Here is a 14,061-nt window from a genome sequence, read left to right as displayed (position 1 = left end):
AAACCTCAAAATCTAATTCCGAGGTCTCGAAATCAAATTTGTGGAAAATTGCTTCTGTCTCGAAAACTACGCTACTTCAGATGGAGCTGTTTTCCACAATGATACCATCATGCCAACAGCTCGTGACGTCAGTGGCAGCTATTTGGTGTGGAAAATAGCGCCCTCAGTTTGCCAAAGCTGGAGAACTGTGTTCACACTAAATTGCGAGATAATAATGAAAGAAAAAACACCCTTGACACACGAAGTTGTGTGCATTTAAGATGGTTGATTTTGAGACCACGAGTTCTAAATCCGAGGTCTCAAAATCAAATTCGAGGAAAATTACTTCTTTCCAGAAAACTATGCCACTTATCAGAGGGAGCAGTTTCTCACAATGTTTTATACTATCAACCTCTCCCCATTATAGTCATACCAAGTGAGGTTTTTGCCGATAATTATTTTGAGTACACGTAATTACCAATGGTGTCCACTGCCTTTAATCATGAATGCAATTGATTATCTTGGCTAGCTGGTTCTTTTTACTAAGTTTGTTTTTCATTTGTTAATAGTTTATAATTGTAAAAAAAATGAATATCGATTTTCAGTTGTATGTTTTGACCCACCCACTAACAATTTTGAAAAACAACTTTTGCCAATTCTGAACATGGACTACTCTGAATCAGGGCCCCTAATTAGAACCTTTGAGAAACCCTCCCTTTAAAAAGTAGCTCATTTTCAAACCAGCTTTTTTTGATGGCTTCGTTTGTTTTTACAGTTTTCCTTTCTAGTGTCCACAACAAAGCAATCCATGTTGCATCTCTCGGCTTTGTACATGTCGTAGCAAGCGAACAATTTATTTTCATTTTCCTTTTTGTTAGTTTTCTTTGGTTAATTTCCTCGTCGGAGGAGAATGACCGCAGGGTTTTTGGCAAAAACATGTTATTCTCCTTTTTGGAAATGTCAAATGAACATCGCTGTCGTAAAAAAAAAAGAGAGAAATTCCCTAACTAACAGCCCGAAGGAAATTAACTGAGAAAAAATCACTTGAGAATTTAATTTAAAGTAAATTGTAATGCTTCCGTATCCGAAAGAGAATTGCATTTAGATAATGGTGCAAAAGTTTACTGCGAAAAAAAAATGAATTGAATTGCAAAGTGGGAGGTTAGGGATAGGAAAGGCCTTAAATATATGGAGTGAAAAACTACATTCATGATAGAATAATTTTCTGGTAAAGTGCAGGTAGTCAGCCTGGGGCTTGTGCTTCTGGCATGATGGGAATTGACTCATGTTGTTTATATATGTTTTTTTATTACCCAAACCCCCAAAAATACAATGTACATGTATGTCAAATTTTTCCCATAATAAGTTAATAATTTGTTGTACATGTACATTTCCATTGCTTCACAGCACGATCCCCAACAAGGGATGAACCATTTCCAGCCCCCCTGGATGACCAGCAGCCTGCCTCAACACGCCCACCACCCACACAATCCAAAGAACCTCGCCAAGCACAAGCACAGAGTCCACCGAGACAACAGCCCGTGTCCGTACCAGAGCCCGCAGCCCCACAACGCAAGCCTGACATCGCCCCGCAGAGAGTGGCTGATACCAGGCCAACAAGGGCGGCAGAGGCGCCACCACAGTCCATCGTGCCCTCAGACAGGAAGGCACCTGCTGAGCTGGATATGAATGCATTCCTACCGGTACGTTTTATTGTGTGTCTGTGGGTACGTGAAGGTATAGACCAATCCGACGAAACAAAATTGGTAGCGCCCTCTATGAAATTTTTTACAATTGCGGTCTTTTTTTTGTGCACAATCTATGCACTAAAGACACCGCAACAAATGGTGCGCAGTGCTCAACACTTGCGCGCCCGGTGTGCGCCCGGATTTGTCAATACAATTCAAACAAGGGACCCAAAAGTGTCGGTTATAGTTGTTTGCGCGATTGTCACGCGATATAAATCTTGATGTGCGATCCTGAAAAAATATAGTTTATTGTCATCGCGAAAGGTCTATAAAGTGTGTTTTTTAAAGTTGAGGACATTAAGGTCCCTTGGGTAAGGTTCACAGTTGAAAAATGTGTACAAAACCAATGGGAGCTGTTGCCAAAAAGTATGAACAAAAGAGGGACAATAGGGGGTTGTTCTAAAACCCCCTCGACCCCCACGACCCACGACCCCCTCGACCATCAACTTTTGTGCGATTTTTTTTCTGTACACCGAAATTGCCACAGTTCACAACCTCAGCCAATCACGCACACAATTTTGTATGCTGACATCGACTACCATCTCGCACATCACAACAACACAGCATACGAGACACGTAGTATGCACGAAGCAAACGTCGCGTGATTGGCTGCCGAGATCATCGGGCCAGTGCATTTATGATGTACAGATAAAAAAACGCGGCATTTCCACGTGTATCTCTTGGCCGATCCGAGGTTATTATCCCAACTGGAAACATGCGTTTACCGCCCGAGTACGATTACGGCCAACTCATTACGTGATGATCAGGCGGACGCATTTCCGGCCAATCGCTCCCGTCCTGTGTACTATGGTACTACTAGTTGCTCTAAGCGGAGCTCAAGGTTGTAGACCCGACCATGGAGGTAGAATTCTACCTCCATGACCCGACCGACCGAATGGCCACATGGACGTGTTTGGGTCCCCAATCGGTGTGCACTTGTCGTGCGGAAGCGGAGAGTAAATACTCCCAATTCTGTGTGGCTGATGCAGATAAATCGCAGTCTCAGACTTGAGGTCAAGCCTAGTCGTGGAAGGAAGTTGCATCGCGGATCACACACTGTGAATTCTAAATCGAGGACTTAGTTCTTACTCGGCCGTAAAACGACATTTTATGAATTCGGAATTGGGACATTCTTCGAACACGGGGCGGACGTCGGATGGTCGTGGGGGTCGAGGGGGTTTTAGAACAACCCGACAATAGGAGGTCCCCGGTTGCAGGCGTATACATAGAAGCTTGCCTGAGTTGACTTTTTTTTTTTCCTGATTTGTCATGTTTGTTTTGGTTTTCTTTATATGTGTGGATGTCCCTTTAATAATAATAACAATAATGGTTTCACACGTTACACTTAGTTGCACCAGTTCATGTCATTTTGCGACATGTGATGTCGAAAAAGTCAGGCCTTTACACCATAGCTCCTTTGGTTTATTATAAGTTATCACAAACGCGCGAGTGGAATACGGAAAAATAAAGTGCTTCAGACATGCTGTATTTTCCATATTTTCACGAGCGCGCTTGTGATAACGTATTTATCTTCAAGCAAACTTGGTGCGTGACATAGAACACACAATACGCATGGTAGTGATATTAGCCGTGCAATATAGGTTTTTATCGCCACTCCATTCTGCAAATCTGATTGGAGGATTAGCGCGAAACTTGAAGATTACAAATTGTTTGGTACAGCTACATGTAGCTCTTATTTCGTAGTTCATTATTTTATATATCAATATACCACAAGGGAAACTGGCTGGGTAAAGTTTGAACTGATTTTTGGGGTTCAACAAAGAATTGACTAGAGTGGGATTCAAACCAACGACCTGCGGATTAATGTGCCGGCGCTCTACCAACTGAGCTATCTAGCCCTATATTGGCGGTGTCCCTAGTTTGTCAATATCTTTGTTCGGGGTTCCAGTCAGAAGCCATTCAACCGTTAACTGCCGTGTAGCCAGGGATCACACCCAAATTACGATACAACCTGGGAAGCGGCAGCCAGGGGATGATCTTAAGGGGATGCGACTTTTTGTTTCAGATATCAATATAAACCACAAGGGAAACTGACTAGGTAAATTTTGAAAGGATTTTGGGGTTGAACAAAGAATTGACTAGAGTGGTATTCGAACCAACGACCTCCGGATTAACGTGCCGGCGCTCTACCAACTGAGCTATCTAGCCCTATATTGGCGGTGTCCCTATTTTGTCATTATTTTATGACTGTTTTATTTGGAACAGCAAAACATGAGGGGGGCTGGAGGTGACATGAAGATCAAGGAGCAGCAGCAGACTGAAGGTGAGGCGTTGGAATCGTTAATGCGCGGGCACGATTCAATGTGTGCTGTGCTCACGAGTAGGAACAGGAATCTAGATGTAGTCAAGGCTATATGGACAGCTGGAGATGTTAGGGTAAGTTACCATGGTTACAGTCAAGTTCTACTTTTAAAGGCACTGGATACTATTGGTAATTGTCATAGACTACATTTGTAGCCTTCACAGTTGGTGTATCTCAACATATGCATAAATAACAAACCTGTGAAAATTCGAGCTCAATCGATGGTCACACGAAGTTGTGTGTGTTTAGATGGTTGATTTTGAGACCTCAAGTTCTAAATCTGAGGTCTCAAAATCAAATTCGTGGAAAAATAATTCTTTCTCGAAAAATATGGCACAAAAAAAAAAAAAATCGTTCCAGATTTGTCCCTATTTCTGGGATACCAATGTTGGCAGGTATACATTATGTCGGATTACTGGTCTTTAACAACTGTACCAAACGCGTCCAGTTCCTTGCACTGGACACCTTGTGAAAAATTTTGCCTCATTTGGTCATTCAAGTTATAAGAGAATGTTGAATGATAAAACACCCTTGTTGCACAATGTGTGCTTTCAAATGCATGAATAAAAGGCTTCAGGGCTAAAATCTGTTTATATTTGTATGAAAATTACCTCTTTTCCATAAAACTATGTTATTTTAGAGGGAGCCGTTTCTCACAACAGCTCTCCATTGCTTGTTACCATTGAAGTTTTTGGCTAAACATTATTTTGAGTAATTACCAATAGTGTCCAGTGTCTTCAAAGAGTGCCACTGGTAATTCCTGAGGCCATTGACATGAGGTTAATAATAATAATAATAATAATAATAATAATAATAATAATAATAATAATAATAATAATAATAATAATAATAAGGACAATTTATATTGTGCATGTACCCACATAGGTGCTCAAAGCGCATGAAAAGAAGAAAACAGAAACAAATCAACAGAGGGAAGAGGGAATATCGGGAAAACAAAAGAAAGAAACTACTGAAAAGCTGTTTGAAACAAATTAAATTTTAATTTGTCTTTAAAAGTGTCCACGGTGCCACTATCCCTAATGTGTGATGGCAACTGATTCCATAGGAATGGTCCAGCATGCGCAAAGGACCTGTCCCCCCAGTTAGTGCGCGTTTTGGGCACAGCAAGTAAGTCGGAATCCAATGAACGAAGACGCCTGGAGGGACATGTACATGTAGCGCTGAATCAGACTGATATTATATTCAGGGGTTCCATGTATGTACCTCCCAAGATTCTTAAAGGCAGTTGACATAGTTGACACTATTGGTAATTACTCAAAATAGTTATTAGCATAAAACTTCACTTGTTAACCAGTAATGGGGAGAGGTTGATAGTATAAAACATTGTGAGAAATGGCTCCCTGAGAAGTGACAAGGGTGTTTTTTTTTCTGTCATTATTATCTCGCAACTTCGACGACCAATTGAGTGTTCAAATTTTCACAGGTTTGTTTGTTTATGCACATGATGAGATACACCAAGTGAGAAGACTGGTCTTTGTCAATTACCAATAGTGTCCACTGCCTTTAAGGCCTTTTCACATTACTCTATTTCCTGAGTTTGGGCCCTGGAAATAATGGCTGTTCTTTCCACACTATGACCGCAGTGCCCCTATTTAATATGTTTTCTCATAAATCAATCATCATGCCTGAACATGGCTGCATAATTTCAACGGCAAACAGGCAATTGTTCTCGATCTTGGTGAATGAAATGTCAAACTTGAATCATTATATTCTATTTTAATGAGATATTTAAATGAGATTAATTGATGTGATTCCTTTTTTTTTTTTTTGGCCCGATGCTTTAGGACTCTGCCACTAGGCAGTCCTTCAACTTTCACTCTGTATCCATTTCAAGGATTAGCAGACGTGCGGTCACATGTAGTTTATCCAATTTACCATACCGTGGGGAACTAATGGCTCGTAATACATGTGTGTGGTTCTTGGCTACTTAATAAACATTGCTTTGTGTAAATCCAATTTAGATTTAAAGCATGGCTGAGCGCAATCTTGCTTTGTTGCTTTACTTGTAATTTGAGAGACAAACATGTTGTCACAGCCTAGGGATTGAATTGTACACAACATTGTACAAACTTGTTTTGCTAAAGGGAATGTACACGTTTGGTATTTGTCAAAGACCAGTCTTCTCACTTTGTGTAGGCCCCCTATCCCATCATAATCATAAAATAACAAGCCTGTGACAATTTGGACTCAATCGGTCATCGAAGTTGCGAGAAAAAGATGACAGAAAAAACACCCTAATTGGACGAATTTGTGTGCTTTCAGACATTGTCAGGTAAGAATAAAAGACTTCTAGCTAGAAGTCTTTTATTATTTTAGTGAGAAATTATCTCAAAAACTACGTTACTTCAGAGGGAGTCGTTTTCCACAATGTTTTATACTATCAACACAGCTCTCCAATGCTCGTTACCAAGTCAGTTTTTAAGTTAATATTTGTTTTCAGTAATTACCAAACGTGTGCCTTCCCTTTAGCACTGTCTATTATGTAGCTAATTTGAGCCATTACCTCAATCAGTGATGCGATAACAGGCCTGTATGCTTCGTTTTTTTGAAAGGGCAGGGGCCCCAAGGCTTTTTCTCCTTGGTTAAGGGCACCCTGTGAGGAAATTATAATTTTCTGCTGGAGCATTTCAAGGGCAACGAGGCAACATTTTTGGCATATATCTGACCAGTGAGACACAACAAGTGAGAATACAGGTCTTTAACAATTACCAAAAGTATCCAGTGCCTTTAATTTTATCCACTTTAATTTCATGACTAGCCCCTCATCCATGCAGTTTTATGTGAAATCATCCTATGATATTAAAGAGACTCGACACGATTGATAATTGTCAAAGACATGCTTCTCACTTGGTGTATCTCAACATACTGTATGCATAAAATAACAAACCTGTGAAAATTTGAGCTCAATTGATCTTTGAAGTTGTGAGATAATAATGAAAGAAAAAACACCCTCTTGTCACATGAATTGTGTGTGCTTCAGATGCTAAGATTTCAAGACCTCAAATTCTAAATCTGAGGTCTCGAAATCAAATTCTTGGAAAATTACTTTTTGTTTTAAAAAATAACAATACTTCAGAGGGAGCCGTTTCTCACAATTGTTTGTACAATCAACCTCTCCCCATTACTTGTTACCAAGTAACATTTTATGCATTTAATTATTTTGAGTAAATACCAATAGTGTCCACTGCCTTTAAGTGAAAATTACCACAGGCAGCTTTCTATTTTTGGACCGTCTTGTCAGCTCAATTTGGACGTAAGTTTAAAAATTGCCTGCAGCAGTCTAGACTTCTCTTTTGAAAGTCACTCTACATTTACATGTAGGTCTGAATTCCGATACAGTTTCAAGGTTTGGTCTGGGATCTATTTTGCGCAATATTCATGAATTTTTAGAGGGCGATTTGCATCCGTTGCTCAAGGGGTCTTACAATTTGTCAACAATTTGTACGGACTGTACACTTTTTCAACCTTCTCCACCACCCCTAAAAGTGTACCAAGATTTTTTTTTTTTTTACACTATTCAATATAGAGACACCCGAGTGGCTTTATTTAAGCCTTGTTTGGGGACTTTGCATAAAACAAAATATAAAAAATGAATGTAAATTTCATTTAACAAAAGATACAAGAAACTTGTGCATTGTACACTGATGTGCAAGGCACTGTATACTCAGTGCTTTTGTAAACATTATTTGTTTAATTGTCAAGCACAATTAAACTTAAGTTAATTCAAAGTTTAAAAGTGTTTGTTGTTGATCTGCATTGATTAAACGTTTTGATCATTTTATTTCGTTGACAGACTGCGGTAGAATCTGCTGTTAATATGAGGGACCAAGCTATCATCGTAGACTTGATAAACATCATGTTAATGAAGAAGTAAGTATCAAATTCCAACACCCTCGTCCCACCCTAAAAAAAAGAGATATTGAGTTAAAAGGTATATATCTTTATATAAAGAACAACTCTCAGGAGAGTCTCCCAAAATGTTTAAATTTTCAATTTAACCATTAAGAGACCATTCATTTTGGCATTTTGTATATTATTTGTATATTTTTTTTTCCCTTGCACAAATTACTGTATGTGCGTTAAAGTGCCCTGAGTGTCACTGAGTGACAGATTTGCGGGCTATAGGAAGTCACTATTATTATGGTTAATCATAAAACGCCAGGATATCGCTAACATGTTTCCAAATCTTTAATTAAATTTTGCTTCAGTGAAAATGTCGACAGAAATAACTTGTACCGTGTACCAGAAAATGAAGTTTTGTGTTTTAGAAATTGGGATACTGTGTTAACATGCATGTACTACATTTGGGAAATTTCATATCTGGACAAGACCTTTACTTTGACCTCTGTATGTGAATGCAAGTACATTTATTATTTTTTTATATATTTTTATTATTTTTATGCAAGTCGCCAGACACACAAGGCCTAAAGGCCACATCAAGGTGTGGGCTACAATGTACAATAAAACAAATTCCGGAGGCCGTTGCCACCTACATGTACTCCTAGGGCTGAAACAGGGTTACCCCTTTTACAGTCGTCCATACAGATGTACATTCGTAGGCTTGGGTATCATCAGTCCGAAGCCTGGCTGGTAGAGCAGAAAGCACTACCTCCCCAATTTTACGTAGCAAGGGTCACGACCGAGATTTGAACCCACACTCTGCCCATGAAACACCAGAGCTTGAAGCCGGTGCTCTTAATCACTAGGCCATTTCACGCCACATGCATGTCGAACAAGCTGTTTGTGGCCGCTATGGTCTCTTAAGGGTTAGTTCATTCACCAACAATGCCCCTGCATACACATTGATGATCTTCTAAAACCATAGGCCTACGATCTTCCTGGCAATTTCCGGTCTTACAATTCTAGCCTTTTTATTGAGCAGATCCAGTATCATTCATGGGGTGACCGATCTTTCTCACATTGCCTGCACTTGTAATATCATCTTTTTCTCTAACCCAACTTAAAAAAAAAAAACTTATAAAAGATTTAGATTAATAAAACAGACTAGTAAAAATCATCTTTTTCTTGAACCCAGCTTAAAAAAAAAAAAAATTGTAAAGGACTAGTTTTTTCAATAATTTATTTCAGTAAAATGGTTTGTTTCTATTTTTGTTTTTATTCTGTATTTCTTTACCACATGTATTGTGTTCTGGATTTCTTCTTAATTAGCTTATTTAGGCCTACAATTACTGTACATACACCTACATGTGTTTGTTATTATTTGATTAGGGCAATGCGTACATGCACCTTTGTAGAATTTTGCACTTTATAAGCTGCCAAATTATTATTAATATGTTTTTTCCCTTTTTTCTATATTTGTTGACGACATGTATTGTATTCTGGATTTCTTCTTAGCTTAGTTAGGCTTACATTTCCATTTTGATTATTGTACACATGTGTACATGTATGTTATTGTTTGTATATAAGCGCCACGAGCAGTTTTGTGACTTGTGCGCTTTTCATTCATTTGATTTTCATTGATATTTTATTTTCCCTCCCTCCATTTGTTTCTATAGGTCACTATGGTCACTCGACTTGTGTGTGGTACTTTTACCCAAAATAAAGGACTTGATGACCAGCAAATATGAAAAGTAAGTGCACACAGCATAGTAGGCCTAATAAATGCCATTATCTCATTTGCCTCATTGACATTTGATAGTTCTTCGGTTGCCAAGTGTACATGTAGATGAAATTGTAGATGGTGGTTAGTTAAAGATGCTATGTCAGATTTTTTTGCCCCAAACATAAAAAAATTGACTTTTTTTGGGTGAATGGTAGATTTGTTTTTAGTGAATGGTATTTCTAAAGAAAAAAAGTTTAACTTTTACTTTTAATGGTCAGGCACCTTATGGTCTTATGAAACACATAAGACTATAAGAATTGGTCATGTAATTTTGAGCACTTTATTTCACTGCTACTAATAATTGGTGGACTTTTTCGAGCAGTGGCTCAAATGAAACCTTGTAACTTTCTCAAGCCCCATCAAAATACCTTTTTGGGTCAAATCGGCAAAAAATCTGACACAGCATCTTTAACCAGCCGTAAGTTCAATCATCCACTTCAGTCGAGCTTGCTGCGCCGCTGAAAGCATCATTGACACGTTACGTTTAGAGAAGGGGTTCGCCCCCAGTGTTTCTGCTTTGAGTTGGCTGCGCAACATCATCTAATGATCTTGTAAAGCCCTTACAAAGTGCTGCAGGGATTTTTTTTTGTCAATCTGACCTTGCTTTGCTCATGGGTTTCTTACTCCTGCATTCTACCTGCTAGTATTGAGAATGTGGGTTTTGTTCATGTTTTGTTCATGTTTTTTTTTCTTCTTTTGTCTGTGGGGGGGGGGACTTTGGGTGTAGGGGTTTCTGTTTACCTCCTCCCCTTCTTTTTCCCCCTTCCCGAGCCCCATCCATTTCCACTTCAACTGTGCTGGTCACCTGTTCCATCTTGCCACTCACTGGCAATTTGTTGTTCGAACTCTTGAAATGTTTGTTGAATGTAATGCTGCATTCATGTTAATGTTATTAGGCCTGTTGTACATTGTATGCTTTTGTTAAATATAAAGTGCATTCATATTAATGTCTATTAGGCCCGATGTATTCTTTTGTTATTTGTAATTAAAGGGGTTCGCCCCAGTGTGGCGGTTTCAGTCTTCCGCCGTGTTCAGTTTTCCGGGACTCAGTACAGTACTAAGAATTGACTACTTTCACTTGCTGTGCGCAGGCGTCGCATGACGTAATATTACCGTATTTGGTCATTCGGAAAACTGAACACGGCGAAAAGTTGAAACCGCCACACCGGTGTTCCTGGTTTGATTGTCAGCATATTGTGCCAAAGCAACTTGTAAAAACATTACATGGTGCTAAGTTAATGGCAGTGGACACTATTAGTAATTGTCAAAGACTAGCCTTCACAGTTGGTGTATCTCAACATGTGCATAAAATAACTAACCTGTGAAAATTTGAGCTCAATCGGTCATCAAAGTCGCGAGATAATAATGAAAGAAGAAAACACCCTTGCATTTAGATGGTTGATTTCGAGACCTCAAGTTCTAAACTTGAGGTCTTGAAATCAAATTTGTGGAAAATTACTTCTTTCTCGAAAACTATGGCACTTCAGAGGGAGCCGTTTCTCACAATGTGTTATACCATCAACCTCTCCCCATTACTAGTAACCAAGTGAGGTTTTATATGCTAATAATTATTTTGAGTAATTACCAATAGTGTCCACTGCCTTTAAATGATTGGGTCTCATAATTCAATCGTAGTCCCACGTTACCTTCCAGGAAATACTGTACATTATGTTATAGCGCCAGAAGCATAGCTGAGTGACGTATGATGCAGACTTTATAAGATGCTATGTGCAATTTTATTTATTTGTTTCTTCTCTCCATTGAACCATAGCTATGTACAATGTGGATGCGCTGCAGTCAAGTTGATCTTAAAGAGCTTCACCACTCTCATCAAGTCCAATGTGAAGACGCCGCCATCGGGTGTAGATATTTCAAGAGAAGAAAGGTTGGTTAATAATAGTTGTTTGTTATCGTTCGGAAAGGAAACTTGAAAGTTTTTTTTATTTTGTCAAAACAAAAAATGAGTACAGAAATAAAGGCTGAAAAAAAGATTTGTTAACCCATTTCCTTCTTCCTGAATTCCAGGTACAAGAAGTGTAGCAAGTGTTACGGCTACCTACTGGCTGTCAGAACGGTGGTTGAGGACAGACAGCACACAGCAGGCAAAATGGGTAGCACTTTCCGTGAGCTTCAGCTCCTACTGGCCCAGCTCGACTAAAATAAATAACAATCAAACTCCGACGGGTCATAAAATAGCAGAGTTTTCCCCACCTTCTCAAAGAAGGGTCATGTTTTATGTTCTACATTCTCTTTACCAAGGTATGTTGTCACAAGATCGCACAAACGACAGTTCTTTTAGACGTACGTACATGTAAGGGCCGGTTTGGCTTGTGTTACTGCATAAACAACAGAATGCACGTGTGTTCAGGAGTGATAATAGTTCAGAGCTGCAACGACGAAACGGGAGCACTGCTCCACATTTTCAAAGAGGAGCTTAGTATTGATAGAAAAAAAATATTGCTCTAGCGCCCTTCACTTTGCAGACACCCCTTGTCATAACATTTCTGATAATACTTCAAGGGCTTGTTTTCAGTTCTATTCAGCGTTTGCTATAAAGGAGTGTCAAGTAGCCAATTGTTGGATGGCTGGATTGTTTCGGCTCAGTCGGTCACGAACATGCCTCGTTTTGAAGAGGTCTCATTTTTCTCGTGGAGTACAGCACTGGGGAGGCCCCAGGATTTTTCTTACCCCACAGCTACCCGCGGCGTACTTTCACACTGTATCCCTAACTCCATGGTGTTTCCGTTGCACGTTTCAAGAATACCCCAGGGTTTTAGCACTTACACCTTCTCCAGAGCAGGGGTGGATATTCCCTCGGGTATGCCTAGTTGTTTTGGCAGATGGGGGGGGGTGAACGATCATAGTGTGAAATGGTCTGCCGTTATTCCCAGGGGGCAACCCTGGGGAGTGTGGTGGTGTGAAAAGGGCCATAGATAATGAAGTTTCTTTGAGCACAAATACATATTGGATTAATCAAAAGCAATAAACTATCGCCGCCAGTCTTAAGCTGGAAAAGTTTCATTTGGTTTTTAAGCAACTTTTTTTTGTACCGTACAACTTGGGAGCCTGGTGTTCAGACCTTTTTCAGGAATTACAACCCAATACTGTATTCTTTGTCTCTCAGGTTTTTACAAACGGGTCACGTTTGTTCTACATTCTTACTATTTGTTTAAATTCAACAGGGCCTTGAATAAGGTTCCCTTGTTTTAGGTTTTTGTTGTAATTTTTCTGATTACATGATTTTGTCAAAATCTCCTTGGGAATCAAAATTTTCTTGGAAGAAGTAAAGCCGGTAAAGAAAGAGCGACCAAACTTGCAGTTTGAATTCTTCGGTGATGCACATAGTCTGTATGCCTCCTGAATTGTAACATCGCTGAATTTCTGGGTCTTGAATGAGTAACCCCCAGTCCTGAAAAACGTTGTCAGGAAATGTCAAGTTTCTGAAATTCTCATCCCTTGTTTGAAGCCTTGCATGCTGATTACTTCTCTGGCTGCATGTATACAAAATAAATAACGATAATAACAAGTCTTTACATGTATAGCGCATTTTTAAGAAAGCGTACCAATGCGCTTTAAATTAGTGCCAGGGTCATTGTACCAAACATGTTCCCGTAATCACTCTCAGCTCCCTGGGGAGTAAACTGCCGTGGTGCTCCAAAGGCTTTTTCCAGCACAATATCAAACTACCCTCGGATGTACCAATTTATACCCCTGGGTGGAGAGAAGAGGGTGTTTTTTAATTTTTTATTCTTATTTTTTATTTATTACAATAAAAGTGACCCCTTGTACATCTAAACACTGGTCCTAATGAAAACATTTCACATACTATACCTTAAAAGCAGCTGATGAATTTTGAGATGTATGCAGCGTTTGTTTTTATCAAATTTTGATAAAAATGGTATCGTGTTTATATCCAAGGAATTCAAAATTTGAGGTTTTCTTCCATTTGAGCTGTGTACTAACCGAGTGCCTTTTGTAATGGTCTACAGTGCCGCTCCCAAACGAGTAACTTTCAAGACTTGTACATGGTTTTAAAAAGGAAAAATCCAATTACATAGATAAATACATTTTATATTTGGTTTGCGGTAACACCATGTGTGTATCTACTTGCCAGGTAGAGTTTGTTCTTGGAGAACTGTCTTGCTTTATTCTACTGCCGCAGAGTAGATAATCGGAGGTTCGGGAGACTTCTCAGTTACCTGACAAGTAGATACACACATGGTGTTACCGCAAACCAAATATACATTTATACCTCACCATGCAATGCCTCAAATCCTATCTATATAAATACAATTGTTTTGTATTTTTAACCCAAGTTTATTTGATTTCCAAGTTTCCTCTGTGGTACACTTCAAATATGACTTTGT

At 39.2% G+C, this 14,061-nt stretch overlaps 1 protein-coding gene across 1 annotated transcript in view; it reads left to right on the top strand.

Annotated features, from left to right (window-relative positions):
- LOC117289298 (katanin p80 WD40 repeat-containing subunit B1-like) overlaps positions 1–13,826 on the top strand; it is a 34,358-nt gene extending 20,532 nt beyond the window's left edge. Inside the window, exons 11-16 of the mRNA XM_033770360.1 lie at positions 1,387–1,682; positions 3,954–4,124; positions 7,865–7,941; positions 9,588–9,662; positions 11,466–11,579; positions 11,720–13,826. Of these exons, the coding sequence (XP_033626251.1) occupies positions 1,387–1,682; positions 3,954–4,124; positions 7,865–7,941; positions 9,588–9,662; positions 11,466–11,579; positions 11,720–11,852 (866 nt within the window). The 3' untranslated portion in view covers positions 11,853–13,826. The remainder of the gene's footprint in view (positions 1–1,386; positions 1,683–3,953; positions 4,125–7,864; positions 7,942–9,587; positions 9,663–11,465; positions 11,580–11,719) is intronic.
- Positions 13,827–14,061: the final 235 nt, after the last annotated feature.

Source organism: Asterias rubens, chromosome 4, assembly GCF_902459465.1.
Source record: "Asterias rubens chromosome 4, eAstRub1.3, whole genome shotgun sequence".
NCBI lineage: Eukaryota > Metazoa > Echinodermata > Asteroidea > Forcipulatida > Asteriidae > Asterias > Asterias rubens.
The sequence above is the reverse complement of the archived record's forward strand: the minus strand, read 5'-3'. Positions and strand labels throughout refer to the sequence as shown.